At 41.1% G+C, this 17201-nt stretch overlaps 1 protein-coding gene across 2 annotated transcripts in view; it reads right to left on the reverse strand.

The window, feature by feature from the left end:
• LOC118748996 (trypsin-1) overlaps window positions 1–13346 on the reverse strand; it is a gene marked incomplete at its 5' end in the record, with an annotated part of 105867 nt that extends 92521 nt beyond the window's left edge. For both annotated transcript variants that reach the window (XM_036483783.1, XM_036483777.1), the window contains 1 exon segment: window positions 12960–13346. In XM_036483783.1, coding sequence (XP_036339676.1) covers window positions 12960–13346 — 387 coding nt within the window.
• Window positions 13347–17201: the final 3855 nt, after the last annotated feature.

A 17201-nucleotide genomic window follows, 5' to 3' on the forward strand; every position in this document is an offset into this window, starting at 1 on the left:
CACCCATCACGCTTCGAAAATATTAAATTTGTGTGAAAATTATCTATGTATGTAACTAAATTTTCAACTTTATAAGTTTCGTATTAAACTGATATCTGACTTCAATGGCTAAAATTTTCACACTAGTCATCGATAGTTAAATAGAATTTACTAAAAGTTTGAGCAAAAAGGAGTTAAAATAGCCCACCCGTCAATTTTGAATGCCCCATTTGGAGTTCTAGTAGTAGTTATTATCCACTGAAGGATTTTGAGTTTCATCGAAGGAGTTTTGGAAAATTGTCAAAAAAGGTATATTATATATAATATTCGGGAAGTTACTTACAGATCCTGGTCGAATGTCATCGAGTCTGAGCTATTTCCGATGTCGACATTGTCACTTGTTTTTAATATTGTTTGTGTTATTTTATTGTTAGTAATGTTATATTTGGTTTTTGCTAGGCATGTGCTGGATAGAGATTTTGCCGGATAACCGGATTCCGTATACAATGCAAAAATAAGATCCGGATTCGGATATCCGATCGGATATCCGGTAGACTGCTGCCCTTTATAAATTTCGCAATATTGTTACAATACGTAATTAAGAAAACAAAAAGGGCTCCTCTGAAATCCAAGTTCTAAAACCCTGATTTATAGATTACACAAGCCTGCGAAAATTTAAATTTTTCTATTTTTTGAATATCGGTGCGTTAAATTTAAGCATTAAGAAAGCGATACTGTCCCCCCTCAATAAATGAATTATTAACATAAAGACATAAAATCAGCTGATGAATTTGGTTCTGTAGCTGAACAGTTTTAGATCTCGACACTTAACAAACTCCTGGCTATCGTGACTCGTCGCAAAAATTGAAAATATTGGTTCCGTACGTCATGCGGACTGCGCCCATCGTGCGGATGGGCGGGAATGGAGGGTAGAAACCGTTGGGATTATTATTATATTTGGCCCCTCGCGATGGCAGGCACCTAGGAACGGTGCGAGGGCTTAGTCGTATCACTAATCAGACTTCCTCAACGGATAGTGGTGCAACTGTGTGAGTACATGTACTCACCAACTGGACCCTATCGCATTGATTAGCGCTGCGTTTTGAACGATGACCAAAAGTTGCTAGGTTGGAGCATCCTGAGTGGCATTCGGTGCGTCTCGGGAAGTAGAAGGACGACGGGAAGAATTCCTTTGGAAAGGCCCAAGCCTGGTGATGAGCATAGACGAGAGCTCATTGGAAGTTCTTCGAACTAAATGCGAGTATCGCCCTCACCTACCCCTGGGACGAATACATTTTCGTGTCCAGGATAAGGAAGAAGAAACAGGTAAGAAATAATTAATGGCTTTATCTCCTCTAGGTGTGACTGAAATTATTTTTACACAACTACTGCCCTACTTATTGCCCTATTATGCAGTACACATGCGAAACTACGCACAAATCCCCAAATAATCCTAATTCAGCAACCATGGGTATTCCGCGGGCGTATCTGTGGACATGGAGGGATTTCGAAAAGGTCAGAATCCTCGAAAGGCGGACTAGAAAAAGTTTGGGTTGCTCCTTTAAACGAGAATACCAAATCTCCCTAAACTCAAAAACATGAAATCAATTGAAGAGGCGACCCGCGAGTACTTGATAGGTGGTTTTAAGGAAGTATGTCCGCTAAGAAGAAGCAGGCAGGCAAAAGCGGTCCGATGGGAGAACGCTGAACTCACCAAACTTCGAAAAAGGTCTAGGAGACTTCTGAGTAGGGCTTTAAAAACCCGAGGGAGGACTGGTCAGAATATCATATCGTGCAGAAGGAATATAAGAGGCAAGTTCGCAAGTCAAAATTAAGCTCTTATAAAGACTTCTGCAGTGATATCGAAAACATGAAAGAGTCTGCCAGGCTGTGTAAGGTACTTCAACAGGACCTGACGGTTAGGCTTGATTCTCTTAGAAAATCTGATGGAACTTATACTACGGCGCTGCTATAGATATAGAAAACTCTCCTGGAAATTCACTTTCCAGGTAGCAGGATAATTCCTAACGCAGGCAGAGATATGGTGGAGCATAGCGCGTCAAGAAGAGCCACCAGACTAAACTGGTACATACCATCACGGGTGGTGACAGAGTAGTCAGTGAGGTTTTCCTTAGCCTTTAAGTCACCGCACCCAGACGGTTTGTATCCGAAAATGCTAAAGTGTGTTGGAGACAGGCTTGTAGGGACTCTAATGAGAGTCTTAGGGCCTGTCTGGAATTTGGCTACGTTTCCACTCTTTGCAGAAGAGTCAGGGTAGTCTTCATTCCCAAAGGATGACTATGCGCTGGAAAAAAGCTTTAGGCCAATTAGCTTGACATCATTCCTGCTGAAAGTCTGGAGTGCATGGTCGATAAGTACATTATATCAAGGGTTTTGGTGAATAGCCCCCTTAGTGTTCATTGCATACCAAAGCGGAAAATCCTGTGAATCAGCCCTACATGACCTTCTAACAAAGACCGAGGTGGAGCTGGAAGCAGATGATTATGCAATGGGCGTCCTCGCTGATATTGAGGTGGCGTTTGACATTGCTACTTTTGACTCCGTGTGCTCTGCGCCCAGAAGACATGGTGTGAACGAAACCATCATAAGGTGGATGCACTTCATGCTATCTGGGTGATTGCTAACCATGGGGGATGAAGCTAGCCTTTGTAACATAGCAGAAGTTGGGAGAGGATGCCCTCAGGGCAGGATGCTCTCACCTCTCTTGTGGTGTTTGGTGGACTCCCTACTAACGGCAATGCAACACTTCGTTCGCATCGAAGCGGATGATGTCATGGAGGCTTATGTTAAGACACAGAGAACCCTGAATAAGATTGGTGAATGGTGCACTTTGCAGGGTCTTGCTGTCAATCCCAGCAAGACAACCCTAGTCCTGTTTACGCGGAAAAAAAAGGAAGGTCACAACCTTCCAGTGCTTAGAGGCGTAAACTTAAGCATTTCCGTGGATGTGAAATATCTAGGGGTAACTGAAGATACGAAGCTGACATGGAAAACTCACATCGAGCTGAAGGTAAATTGAGCTCTGGAAGTGTTCAGACAGTGTCGAAGAACCTTTAGCAAGACCTGGGGTCTGAGACCGGGTATGGTATTTTTAATACACATAGCTTTAGTCAGGCCAATCGTCACGTATTCTGATGTAGTATAATGGCGCAGAACCATGGTCAAAACCACGGCTTTTGTGCTAAACAGGCTACAAACGAGTATGTGTATAGGCATTGCGGGCACCATGAGCACAACGTCAGGGCCGGCTCTTAATGCTTTGTTGAATTTGTCGCCTCTGGATTTAGCGATCCAAGAGGGGGCAATGAAAACGATGTGTCGACTGCACTATTTTTGTCTGTGGCACGACGATCGGAGCGCTGGGCACAGAGAGTTGTTCAGAAAGTTGTCAAAGCCGTATTCTTTGTTTTTGGCACCAAATGACAAACTGATACCTAGAGTCTCCTTTGGTAGAAAGTACGTCGTTAGATTTCCTATAAGAAAACAATGGAGAGATCCAGACAGTCTCTTGGGAAGCTCGGTGAAAACTCTCTATAGTGATGGCTCAGAGACTGAAAATGGTACTGGAGCTGGAAACTTGACAACGGACTTTCAATCGGAAGTCTTTGCAAGACTGAAAGTGGCAGACTGAATAACTGGCGAAAGGAGGCGCGGACATAAAATCAGGATCTGCAAGCAGCTCTAAAGGCCCTGCAAACCGCTCGAACCTCTTCAAAGTTAGTCCAGGAATGTAAGTTGAGACTGAACTCCGTTACAAGATGGAATGAGCTTGAACTTTTGTGGGTGCCAGGGCACTACGGTGCTCAAGGTAACGAACTTGCTGATGAATTGGCGAACTGCGGTTCTCCTGAGCGCCCAATTGGAATTGAGCCAATTGTAGGGCCAAGCATAGCGGGAATGATCCGGTGCATCAAGGAGGTTAGGCTAGGTTAGGTTGGAGTGGCAGCCCCGCGCAGAGCGCGGAGCACACGTGGGCTGGAAAAGCCCGTTGTGATACCATTGGCCGACGCCATTTGTATCTTTCCCTTCCTTAGTAATTGAACCACCGAGTGCGTTTTATATAGCACAAAAAGTCGAGGACGTTCGCCGAGTTCAAATCGGCTAAACAATCTACAAAGTACTTGTTGAAGAATCGGATGCGCGTGTTGGCCAGGGCGGGACAATGGCATAGATAGTGTTCGACGGTCTCCACCTCTTCCTCGTCTCTGCAACTGTGACAAAAATCGTTTGTGGGGTATCCTAGCCTTTTTCCGTGTGTGCCCATCAGGCAGTGTCCGGTGATAACCCCGACTACTAATCTGAGAGAGGAGCGGTCCAGTCGGGTAAGAGCTATGGATCGCTTTACATCAATCTTTGGCCTGGTAGTATGGCAGGTGGTTTCCACAGCCCACCTGAAATTTACCTCCTCGACGAGTTCCGTCTTTAGTCTGTGTTTGCAGGAGGTTAGAGGTATGCCCGCATTCCGAGCAGAATTGACTTCAGATAGTTCCGTCCCTCTCCTTGCCAGCTCGTCGGCTAGGCAGTTGCCAGGAATGTCCCTATATCCAGGGACCCATGCAACAGTCAAGGAGCATTTTGATGCCAGTTGAGAATCTTCCTGCATTCTATGACTACTTTGGACGTTGTTCCGTTAGAATTGAGAGATTTGATAGCAGCCTGACTGTCAGAATAGATAGCAATAGGCCGTCCTGGAGGGGCGGAGGTTATAACCCACCGTTCCCCCTCCATTATGACGTTTAATTCTGCTTGAAAAACACTACAATGGTCCGGTACGCGAAAGCTGAGATTTAGCGCGAGTTCGTCAGAGTAGATCCCGCTACCCACTCTTTTGTTGAGCTTGGAACCATCGGTATATATGGCCGTAGACCCTGGGTTCAGGTCTGTGGCCCCTTCCCATTCGTTCCTCTCTGGGATCCTTGTGGAGAATTTGTTGTCTAAGCAGAGTAGAGGAGTGGTATAATCTATCTGTCGTAGATTATCCGGTAGAGTTTTAAGTACTTTTGCGTATCCGAACCTGAGGTCCACAGGTGGAAGATTTAACATTATTTCCAGAGATTTGGTAGGTGTAGTGGGCAGTGCTCCCGTAACTAGCATGGCAGCCGTCCTCTGCACCAGTTCCACCTTGGCTCTGGACAAAGTGTTGTTTAGCGCAGGCCACCATACGGTGACCCCGTAGAAAAGGATGGGTCTTATCACAGCTGTGCACATCCAGTGTACTATGTATGGTTTTATTCCCCATTTTTTGCCTATTGCCGTCTTACTGGCATAAAGGGCGGTATTGACCTTTCGGGAGCGGTCTTCAATGTTTCGCGTCCAGTCAAGTTTTTTGTCTAGAATAATTCCAAGTTATTTGATCTCGGCTGAGAGAGTAAGTTCCACTCCGTTTAGGGTGGGAGGTTTAAATAAGGGAGTTTTATACTTCCTTGTGAAAAGTGCCATTTCCGTATTAGTAGGATTGACGCTAAGTCCACATTCCTTGGACCAGATGTTTACCAGACCGAGTGCGTTTTGCAATAACTCACTCAGGACCTGAAGAGGTTTGCCCGTTGCCACGATTGCTATGTCATCAGCGTACGCTATGGCTTGACAACCGGTGCCCTTTAGGCTTAGAAGTACGGTGTTCACTGTTAGATTCCAGAGCAGAGGGGGAGAACGCCCCCTTGGGGGTGGCTCTGGTCACATACTTTGTGATGGAACCATCCCCCAGTTCTGATAGAATAGTTCTCTTCTCAAGAAGGAGCCCAACAAAATCTACCAGACCCCGCTGCACTCACGCCATGAGAAGGGAGTTAACAGGAGACTTCGGGTAGACATTGTTCAAAGCACCCTCGATATCGAGAATAACTCCGAGCGTGTATTCCTTTACGGCCAATCCTTTTTCAATCGTCAATACGATTTCATGGAGTGCTGTATCCACGGATTTTCCTTTGGAATATGCATGTTGGTTCGGGGAGAGGTTGTAATTTTTTATATTCCGTCGAATATATTCGTCGATGAGCCACTCTAGAGTTTTAAGGAAGAAAGAAGTGAGGCTTATAGACCTGAAACCCTTCGGTTTCACATGTGCGGCCTTGCATCCTTTTCGTAAGAATACGGCTTTTGCCTTTGTCCACTCATGTGGTATGTGAGTCAGGATTATTCAGGATGTAAATATCTGAGAAAGCAGGGGGTACAGTATGTCCTTAGCTTCCTGTAGTTGAGCGGGAAAAATTCCGTCGAGGCCCGGAGATGTGTAGGGCTGGAAGGACATTAAAGCCCTCTCCTCACTTACGACGTTCCTAACGGTGTCACCCAGAGACAAGTAGGTCCTAGGACCGGGCGAAAAGCCGGAGGTGTCGTCCGAGTAGCCCGGGAAGTGAGTGCTTATAAGGACCTCCAGCATTTCGTTACATGATGTCGTCCAGTCACCGTTAGGTTTCTGGATAGAGTTAGAGAGAGAGAAGAGGATTTCGAGAGAACTTTCTTCAGCCTGAGCTTCAGGGTTCTCTTCTATGTTATTGCAGAAGTTTTGCCAAGATTCGCGTTTCGCCCTCTTTATGGCCTTCTTGAAAACTTTGAGTGCGTCTTTGTATGGTTGCCAAAGACCTGTTTGCTTAGCATGATTGAAAGTCCTCCTGCTGCTCTTCCTCAGTGCTGAAATCTCAGGATTCCACCACTGGGGTTTCTTTTTGCCCTTCGGGAGGGTGCTTGGGCAGGAGGCTTTGAAAGCAGCATTTCAGGCATTTGTCACAAAGTTAACTGCTTCATCAATTTTCGACGATGAGTCCAGCTCACCGAGAGAAACACCCTTTGTATTCGAGAGACTCGCTTCATCAAGTCTTAGCGATAATCAGGACTTATCGTGAGAAACGTATCTGCGTAGAGAGGCCTACAGCGTGCATTGTCCAGTCGGTTCGCTTTCTGTTCCTGTATGCTGTTAAAGGAGCTGGATCAAAATTAAGATTGAAACTAATGTAGAGGTGGTCAGAAAAAGAGTGTTACTTGGACACCTGCCAGTCCCTTATCCGATCGGACAAACCGCTCGACACAAGGGTGATGTCCAGCACTTCCCTTCTAACAGAGGTCAAAAAGGTGGGATCGTTCCCACGGTTACATACAGTAAGATTGTGTAAAAGAATAAAGTCAAGTAAACACTCACCCCGGGAGTTGGTGTCGCTTGAGCCCCAGATCGTGTTATGTGAATTAGAGTCAGCCCCTATTATGACCGGGAGCTTTCTGCGATTTGCTTCCGTCGCTGTATTGGGAGAGTAAAAAATGAGAATATACTTTTTTAATTAGAATGCAAGCTCTGATCCTACCTATTACTGGAGCTGTTACCACCTGGTAGGCATCAGAGTTCAGTCTGCAAACCTTGTTTCTGACGATCCAAGGTTCCTGGACTAGAATCAAGTCCTTAGCTTTATCGCTGAGGCGAAGAAGGAGAGCGGCCGAGGCTGCCTTGGAGTGGTGCAGATTAATTTGTAGGATCTGCAGCATCCTCAGAATCGGTTATGTCCATTGCTTCTAGCTCCCTCCGCTCGGCGGCGGCAATGACTGTGATGTCATTTTCCTCCTCCTCCGGTTCGGATACCAGAAGCTGGGCCTCGTCCATATCGTCCTCGTTGTCTATCGACTGTAGACCGACCCTACGTAGGCAGATACTGAGCCCGTGTCGCTCTCAGTATCTGTCGCGGTATCGGATACACTCGTTGGTGGGTCCACAGGTTCACTCGTGGTGTTTCCTGTTTACCCCGCGCTGCCTGCCACCGATGCCGACGCAGGGGCCACAGGTCCGCTCGAGGCGTTTCCTGTTTTGTTGGCCCCTTCGTCGGGAAGAATATCTGAGGGAGCGGGTCCACTCGAGGCGTTGCCTGTTTCCCCTCTTGCTGATCCGTTGTCTGATGGATTTTTACTGTGATTGAGTAAAAGCCGTAGCTTATTACCACACCACAATTCTCGAGAACTGGGACAGAAGCATCGTTGATGACAAAGCCAACAAAACGCTGCTTCCCCTTGATCTCGCCAACTCGAGCTATCCTCCAATCCCTGGTGGGCAGTCCTTCGTTGCCCATGCGGATGAACTCGAGTATCTCCTCCGGTTTTGACGGCTCAGCTGGTACCCAGGCCCAGGCTCGCGGCCTGTTAGGGATTTCATCCCTATGGACGGCAACTAAGTATGCCCCGGGGCACAGCTGTCCATCCGTGGAGATAGCTTCTTTGTAGAGCCGCCATCCAGCATCACGGACGACTGGTGCAGGGCCGGGGAACTTCTGGAATATCCCTTTATATACCCTGCATAAACCCATCAGGACGGACTTCCAGTTGTCCGTGGTAATGTGGCCGTCCGGATGCCCCTTGTCCAACACCACCAGGTGCATCAAGGATCTCATAAGCAAAACTTATGAGAGCCGTTGGTCCACTATTGACACCTGCAAAATAACCAAGTGTTCCTGAAAAGGCCTGACAGGGTGGTAGCCAAATTTCTTCTCAGACAAAGAAAGAGTGATCTACGAGCCCTGATAGGACTGCTTACGGGGCAAAATCTATGGGGACGACATATGGTCACCATAGGCATCATCGACGATCCACTGTGTACATCGTGTTTGGAGGACGGGAATAGTACAGAACATTTTCTTTGCCGCTGTCTGGCCTTCGCCAGACTCAGATGGTATATTTTTGGGTCGGATATACTGAGAATGGACGACGTACGTTCTCTTTCCCTCAACAAATTGCTAAAATTCATAAAGGAGTCTGGTAAGTTTGCAGAGGAGTAATGCTTTCCCACCCCCCACCTACATATCCCTTTCCTCTAAATCCTGTTTCTTGGTCTTAAGTACAATGAACAATACTGCTTGAGTGCTTGGAAAAATTTGTTTTTGGTTTTTCCGGCCACCCACAATTACATTCCATTCTATTCCATTATATTTGGATTTTTTCTAGCACGTCGAAATTTTTTTATTGCATGATTTTTAGCAATTTGCATGAAAAGCCAAATATTTAAAAAAGTTAGAGTAGACATTCTAACTTAAAAACCCACATTGTTAGTTAGAAACTCTCATAAATAGACTAAGTAAATTAGAAAAACTTATGTAATTCCGAAATTAACGCTAAGAAAACTGATAAAAGTTATTTTCTTAGCGTTAACTTCGAAATTATTAAAGTTTTTCTGATTTAATAATATTATCTATGGGTATTTTAAATTAACGCTATTGGGTTTTACGTAAAAATTCTATTCTAACTTAATTAATTTTTATCTTTTCATGCAAATTGCTAAAAATCCTAAACTATATATGTCATCAATAAAAAAATCTCGACGTGCTAGAAAAATACCAAAGATGTATTCTAATTTAACATTCCTAGATATTCAAAAAATAACATAATTATTGGAAGGAGGAAACAAAATTTAAATATTGCAAGCCTTTGTTATTTTTGGTAAATAGAGGAGAAATGTCAAAGAAGAAAGTTGGATTATTAAAAAAAGTGAGTAAATACAGCTAAAACTGGGTAACGCTTCTTCCGAAGAGGGAGCTCACCAGGATATTTGGCAATGCTTGAGGAATCGTGCTTCCACTCCGCCGGGCCTAAAGTCAAGCCCTTGTCAAAAGCCACGTTGCAAAAAATATAGAAAAAAGGTTTTTTCTTAACAGAGATCGCCCCTCGGCAGGCAATGGCAAACCTCCGAGTGTATTTCTGCCATAAAAACCTGCTTCTCATAAAAATACAATCACCGTCGACGTAAAACTGTAGCCCTCCCCACATCAAAGCGCACGCCACGAGGAAATCGCCAACGGCTCTGATGTGACTCTAGTTTTTGTAGTGATGTTGATAAGCAAACGATGGGTACACAAGATAGCGACCGTACATGAAAAAAGACAGCGATTTAAAAATGGAGAAATATTTTCAGCTACATTACACCCAGACGAGAATATCATTTAATTTGGTGGAAACGTAATCTCAAAGAATGTCGAAATTTGTTTATAAGTACTGGCAATGAAGTATCTCTGCGCACCACCTTCCTCTGTGAACCCAGAAAGTGAGTTTAGTGTATCGGGTAGCATTTATGTTGAAAATAGAAACAGACTTTTGCCCGATAATTCGTAAATGCTTCTATTCATAATTAAAAATATTAAAATTGTTTACTTTAGTCACTAATGGCATCTAACAATAAACTGGCTTATAAAAATACAAAAAAAAATCGGAACTAGACTTTTATATAGATAAAACTCCGGAAATTCGGCCGGATTCTAGCTAGTATAGTTGGATAGCAGAAAAACGGACGGATAGGCCCAATTCCGGATATCTACCGGATATCCGGCACATCCCTAGTTTTTGCTTTTAGTTTTGATATTGTTCTGTTTTAGGAATTTCTGGAAAGTACTTTAGTTCTTTTAGCAGCTGAGCTTTGTGGTATGGTTTTGGTGACTGAGAAAGTAGTGGTTGATGTAGAGGAGGTGCATTGTCTTCGCCAATTGTGGTCATAGTAAGGTCATCGTACGATATACTTGTCGTATTATGTTGGATTGTATTCGATGAATTTATTTTACTGTTTCTTTTCTTTCAAATGGATTAAAATTTGGCTACATTAGAGTACAATGAATCGTTGGCAGGATGTCTGCTTTTATGAATTGAGTGTGCCGGATTTCGACTTCTTTAATTAATATAGGGCAAATTTTGCTTGTAGATGGGTGATTTGTATCGTCTTGAAGGCTATGTGCGCAGTTTACGCAAGTTGGTTTGACAGTATATAATTCTTTAGATTCGGGATCAAGGTGAAAAATTCGTGCACAAATTCTACATAGTTAATTTCGGTTGCATATTTTTCTTACGTGTCCAAAACCAAGACAAGTGTTGCATCTAAATGGTAGTGGAATATAGGGGCGCATTTTTACCCTTCCGTATCCAATTTTTTGAGTTTCTGGAAGTATTTGCGATTTGAAAGTATGTAATAATAATAAGTCCGGTTTCTTTTAGTTCGTTTTATTGTTTTTTAGCATTTCTTTCACTTCAATAATGTTTTGCGGTTTAACTCTTCAAGAATTACTGCTTCCCTAATTTCACATAAATCATTGCATTTAATTACCCCTTTAGAAGTATTGAGTGATTTGTGTAGTCACTACACTACACTGTAGTTTAACACTGCCGGAATGTTCTTGTGCATAGATGTGAGTTTAAAGGCTGATTCACATACAACTTTCTTCGCTTTGCTTGATAGTTCTTTGCTTTGACATATAATATCGATGTAGACATATGCATGAGTATGCTCACATAAAAAACGTTTGAAGCAAAGCAAAGCAAAACGAAGCAAAATCTTGGGCAACTCTCAACTTTTGCCCCCTTTGGCAATCAGCTGTCTACATGTATCTTTTATCGTGCGCTTGCATTTGCATTTAATGACAAAATTAGGGTAAATAGGAATTTGTATTGCTATTATTAATGCATATTATTATATTGTTATCTATTTTAATGATAAAAAATATGGAGGAAAAGGAGAAGGCAAAAGTTGTCAAAGCGTTTATTGTAGCATACCTTCTGCGTTTCACGCTTTGTTGTCAAAGTTTGAACTGTCAAGCAAAGCGAGGAAAGTCTTATGTAAATGGCCCTTAAGTAGTTTGTTTGTTTCATATATTTTGTTTTCATTAACAGTGCATCACAAGTGAAGTTAATAATTTTTTTGATTATGAAAGGTGAAAACCCGGTGTCCGTTCTTGTTATCGTAATAAATTCCATTCATCTATATTTGGAGGGTTTCTCTAAAAATATTTTCGACGGTGAGCCCTATCAAACCTCTTTGTTTTGGCACCCATATTGTAATATTGCATTTATTATATCAATTTACTTATACTTAAATTTTAAAACAGTTGGCAACTCTCTAAATTTCTTTCTTCCTAAACTTTTTGGTAGCACTTGCGAACAGAAGGACTTATCCAATTTGGTTCAGTCGTTTTCAAGTTTTAAGCATCCGAACAAAGCACAATCCATGTTTATATACATATATCGTCACTGGACACGATTAAAGGCGCGAGCTTAACAGTTGACTGCGAGAAAAGACGTAAAAAAATTCAGCGAAGAAAGACTTTTAAGATAGTTGACGGCGACGAAAGACTCCTCAGGGCCGTTTTCTTATCTAACCTTTATATTACCGGCCAATTTATCGTCTCCATATACGAGTTTTCGTTTTCTCATCAGCGCACTAATTTCTCGAATGGATAAATTGTTGCTCACCAGATACAACCTTTAAAAATGTATACCCAATTTTAAATTTTGGTTTGGTTGTGGTTCATGAGTCTATGAGATATATTAGATATTTCAACCAAGGTTTTGGGTTTTGCTAACAGTTGCTCTTGCTCTATATTTGCTTATGTTGCATTGCCAACCTTTGAAATTTTATGACGAATGTAGTGAAGTTTCACTCTCGAAATATAGTGAAGTTTAACTCTACGGAATAACAAATTTATTTTTTACCGGTAAGATAAGAAAACGAAAACACTTTAACGTGAGGAACAATTTATCTGCCCTGTTAGTAAAGGCAACTTTACTGCTTGGCGGGGATAAAGAAGCGTAGTAATTTTCAGCGTCAACTATGTTTGCGGGTATAACAGTATGTAAATTCGCCAAAGAGTTTTTGCGGAGTAATGCTGAAGTAACAGTCCGTTGAAAGGTATTAATTTATGTTTATGCGACTTTCTGCACCGTCAACTAGGTTATGCATCTTCCTTCGCCGGTTCTCTTAAGCGTAATTTGTCGTAAGACTTTTTACGCGTCTTTTTGGCCGTCAAAATACCAGCGCCTTTATTCAAGTCTAGTGACGACATAGGTGGGGAAATAGAATATTTTAATTTAATCTTTCAATAATCTAAAATGAATGTGACAAGCTGACTTTAAATCGGTACAGATGAATCCAACGTGTGCATATAATACTTATGTTGTTTTTATACCCGAGCGCACTTGTGCACAAGGGTATTATAATTTTATTTACGTACCTGCTGGGTTATAATTATAACGTGGTAGGCAAACAGGTTTTATAATTTTTGAAAACATCATAGGTTTTCGCAATTTTAGCAACGCTATATCATTATTGTAGCTATCAGGGTCGAAGTTTCTGTGCTTAATTATAGCAATTACAGCCCTCTGAATTGCATTTGATTCTGAAGTAATGTGTTGATCATGATCGCCAAAAATAATTCTTATTTTAGACTTTCGAAGCTTTTTAACACAATGCGCGGCAGTTAAGACATAGTCCTTGGTAAGCAATGATCCACCGCAATGAAATTTTCCATCGTACACTATGCGTGCCATCCAGGGGAACTGATTTACACCTGTTGGTTTTCCACCAACAATTCTGATTTCCTCGTTAGAATACCCACAATCTATAAATGGAAATGTGGTAAAAATACATAAAAAAACATTTTCGTTAAGTTTTCGAAAATATCTTAAAGTAAATTTATTCCAATAAGCGTAATGGTTGGAAGTACATATGCACTTACTATACTTATTTTAATATGTGTTTATAAGGATAAGGATATTAGTCCCGGGATCCCAACCTTTTTTAGGTCCCGAAAATCCCGGGATTCTTGGAAAATAATACCGGAATTTTTAGGATTTGTAATTTGCACTAATGGCAATAATAGAACTCCCTTTCTTGGCCACTATTGGCTATATTTCTTTCTTTATTTAATAATACAAATTTTAGTTTGGTTTTTGTTCTCCAGGCGCCAATATCCAATTTCTATTTAGAATTGCTCCGTGATCCCGAAAATCGAGTTTATTTATTTTTGCTATGGATACGCGTTTGAGATATTTGCAATTTACCGTTATTCAGCTTAAAACAAAAATTGGTTCCACTTAATCACGTATATCTTATGAACCAATTTAACAATCATTTAGAGATGTAACTCAAAGCTTACGTTTTTGGAGATTTCATTATGCATATAATAAGCTTGATAAGTAGACTATGTTCAGTTTAATCCAAAACCATACTTGCCATATATGATGAGGATATATGTCTTTCCATCTATCTTTTTGTATACAAACTGTATGAATTGATAAAACTTTGATTGCATTTTCCCAAAAAATTTAAATTTTGAAATATTTCGTTATGTTATTAAACGTGTGATATAATGAAGAAGATATTTATACACCAATTTTAAACATTAAATAAACAAAAGAAATATAGACAAAACTGTTCGAAAGGAGTTTCGTTTACTTCTGCCACTACCCAGCAAAAAATCGGTAATCGCTTTTAGTGGTAAAGTATTTTAGAAGGCATACCGTTATAATGCCTTGGAATTTTTTCGCTTCTTTTAGGCATTGCCGGTAATGCAAAGTAGAATGTCCTATAATATTTATTGTTTTATTCGCTTCTTTGCTTTATTTCGGGGAATGCAAAGTAGAATGTCCTTCAATATTTTATTTGTTTCGCTTCTTTGCTTCATTTCAGGGAATGCAAAGTAGAACGTCCTACAATATTTTATTTGTTTCGCTTCTTTGCTTCATTTAAGGGAATGCAAAGTAGAATGTCCTACAATATTTTTTTTTTATTTCACTTCTTTGCTTCATTTCGGAGAATGCAAAGTAGAATGCTGCATCTTAGTCAGCTGAAAAATAGAACGAATATCCAAAAATTCTTTTTCTACCGTTACTTTCTATGGAAATTTGTCTCGCATAAAAATCATGTTTTGCTTTGTTCAATTTGCAGCGAAGTTGAAGTCAGTCAACGAAGCGAAGTACAAGAGTGAGGAAGTACAATTTTAAGCTTAATTAAATATGCATGTATGTACATACCGATTTTTAAGAAAATCTGAATACCTAAATACATACATTTGTATGTATAAAAACTGACCTATAAAAATGTTAATTAATTTTAATCTTTTAAGACATTTTCTGATTTCAATTTAATATAAAAAAGTATGTATGTACTTATCTAGGCATTCTACATTAGTTTCTCTGTAAGGCATTCTTTGCTCGCTTCTCTGGATTCTGTTTATCCATGCGTTCTCCCTTCGTTCGAAGGTAATGCTGCGGGTAAGGGCTTACCGCCAATGACATGCCCATGTTAAAATAAGGCCTTCTTGAAGCGATAGGGTAAGCGATTCCCATCGCCTAGCTCGTTTCCACTTTCGTATCTGTGGTAATCGTGTTTTTTGCTGGATAGGTAGCAAATACACTGGTATAACTGGTTTTTGTATTTTATATGCAGCTGCAAGGGTTGTTTTCACACGAGGTGTTGTTATAAATGCTGCCTGTTGATATTTTCATTATTGTTTTGGTGCTCAAAAGTGTAAGAAGTGAAAATATAAGTGAAAATAAATATAACTGAAACTATAAATAACTGGATACGAAATGACTTCAAGAAGAAACGAATATTTATCAAGTGCAGCATATAGAAGGTAAAAAATGTAAAATAAGCAACAATGTAAACATATACTAATTTTTTTTATTATGCAGGCTAACTGAGGAACAGCGAGAATCATATATACAATCTTTATTTGATGAAATTTGTGACGATGACGCTCCCTATGACTTTGACTCAGAAGATGAAGAAGAAATTCAAATCAATGACATTGAAATTGCTGATGACGATGCTGAAGTTTCGCAAAGTGCCGCAGAAGTATTACCTGATTATGCGGACTATGAGGATGATGAAGAAGACGATGAAGAAGAAGAAGTAGAAGAAAATAATGAATTACCTGCTAGTGCCGAAAAATTTGTTGCACGTGATGGTACTAGGTGGATGAAAGAACCAAATGTAAGTCGTCAGGTACTCAGACAAAATATTATAAGAGAACGTTCTGGACCAGCTAGATGCACTGAAATGTTGTCAATAGAGCAAACATTCAAATGTTTCATGAACGTTGAAATGGCTGATATAATTATGCGCCACACAAATAAGTTAGCAAAAGAAACTTATAATGCTTACAACAATGCGCATCCAAACACAACTCCTAAGTCATGGACGCCTGTGTCAATAACAGAGCTGTATGCATTTTTTGGCATACTTATTATGACTGGTGCGAACCATAGCAATGGAGAACATGTTCGAGATTTATGGAGCGTCAAAAACTATCCTTTATATCGCGCCACAATGGGAGTCAACCGTTTCTGTTCGATATTGCGGTTCCTAAGATTTGACGATAAAAACACTCGTGCAACACGCTTACTAACTGATAAAGCAGCACCGATCAGTGAGTTGTGGACGATGATGAACAATAATCTTGCTGCACATTACAAGCCCAGCTCATGCTTGACGATTAATGACCAATTATTTCCTTACCGTGGACGCACACGGTTTACGCAGTACATACCGTCAAAACCTGCTAAATATGGTATCAAGGTTTGGTGGATTTGCGATGCCACAAATGCATATCCACTGCATGGACAAATATATACTGGCCAAGCAGAAACTGGTAGGGAAACGAACCAAGGCGAACGAGTGGTGAAGGATTTGTCTGCCAAATACCAAGGAAGTGGCCGAAACATTACAATGGACAATTTGCTTACGACCTTGCCAGTTGCAGAACTGCTTCTCGCCTGGAAACTCACGATCGTTGGAACTTTGCGCAAAAACAAATCATATATTCCTCAAGAAATGAAGCAGAACAAAAACAGGACAATTGGTTCAACGACATTTGGCTTCAAATATAATGTGACAATGTGCTCTTATGTTCCCAAAAAAAATAAAGCAGTAATTTTGCTTTCGACCATGCATAATGATGCTGAAATAGCTGACAGTGGGAAACCTGAAATAATTGAATATTATAATCGTACCAAAGGTGGTGTTGATCGAATGGACCAAATGTTTGCGGAATATCCAACACAAAGACAAACAAAACGATGGCCACTAGCGATGTTCTTCAACATGTTGGACATTACAGCTCTTGCAGCCTACATTGTCTACGATTTGAATAACCCTATGTTGCCTTGAAGAACAAACAACAAGCGTAAGCAGATCCTGCGCAGCTTGGCTGAAGCATTGTGCATGCCCATTATTGAAGCCAGAGCCATAAATCGTCAAGTGACGCGAAATTTTTCGACTAAAATTGCTATTGAAGCATATTTCAACCGACCGGTGGAATCAATGGTGTCAACAGCAGCATCAACATCTGCCGCAGCGCGCACGCCAAAACCTGTGTCTGGATCTTGCTATTTATGTTACGCACAAGAGCAAAAACGCCGTAGAAAAACCAGAAAGCTGTGCGACAAATGTAAGAAGCCAATGTGTCTTG

The sequence above is a fragment of the Rhagoletis pomonella genome, unplaced genomic scaffold (assembly GCF_013731165.1).
Source record: "Rhagoletis pomonella isolate Grant_MI unplaced genomic scaffold, Rhpom_1.0 Rhpom_scaffold_00001, whole genome shotgun sequence".
NCBI classification, from domain to species: Eukaryota; Metazoa; Arthropoda; class Insecta; order Diptera; family Tephritidae; genus Rhagoletis; species Rhagoletis pomonella.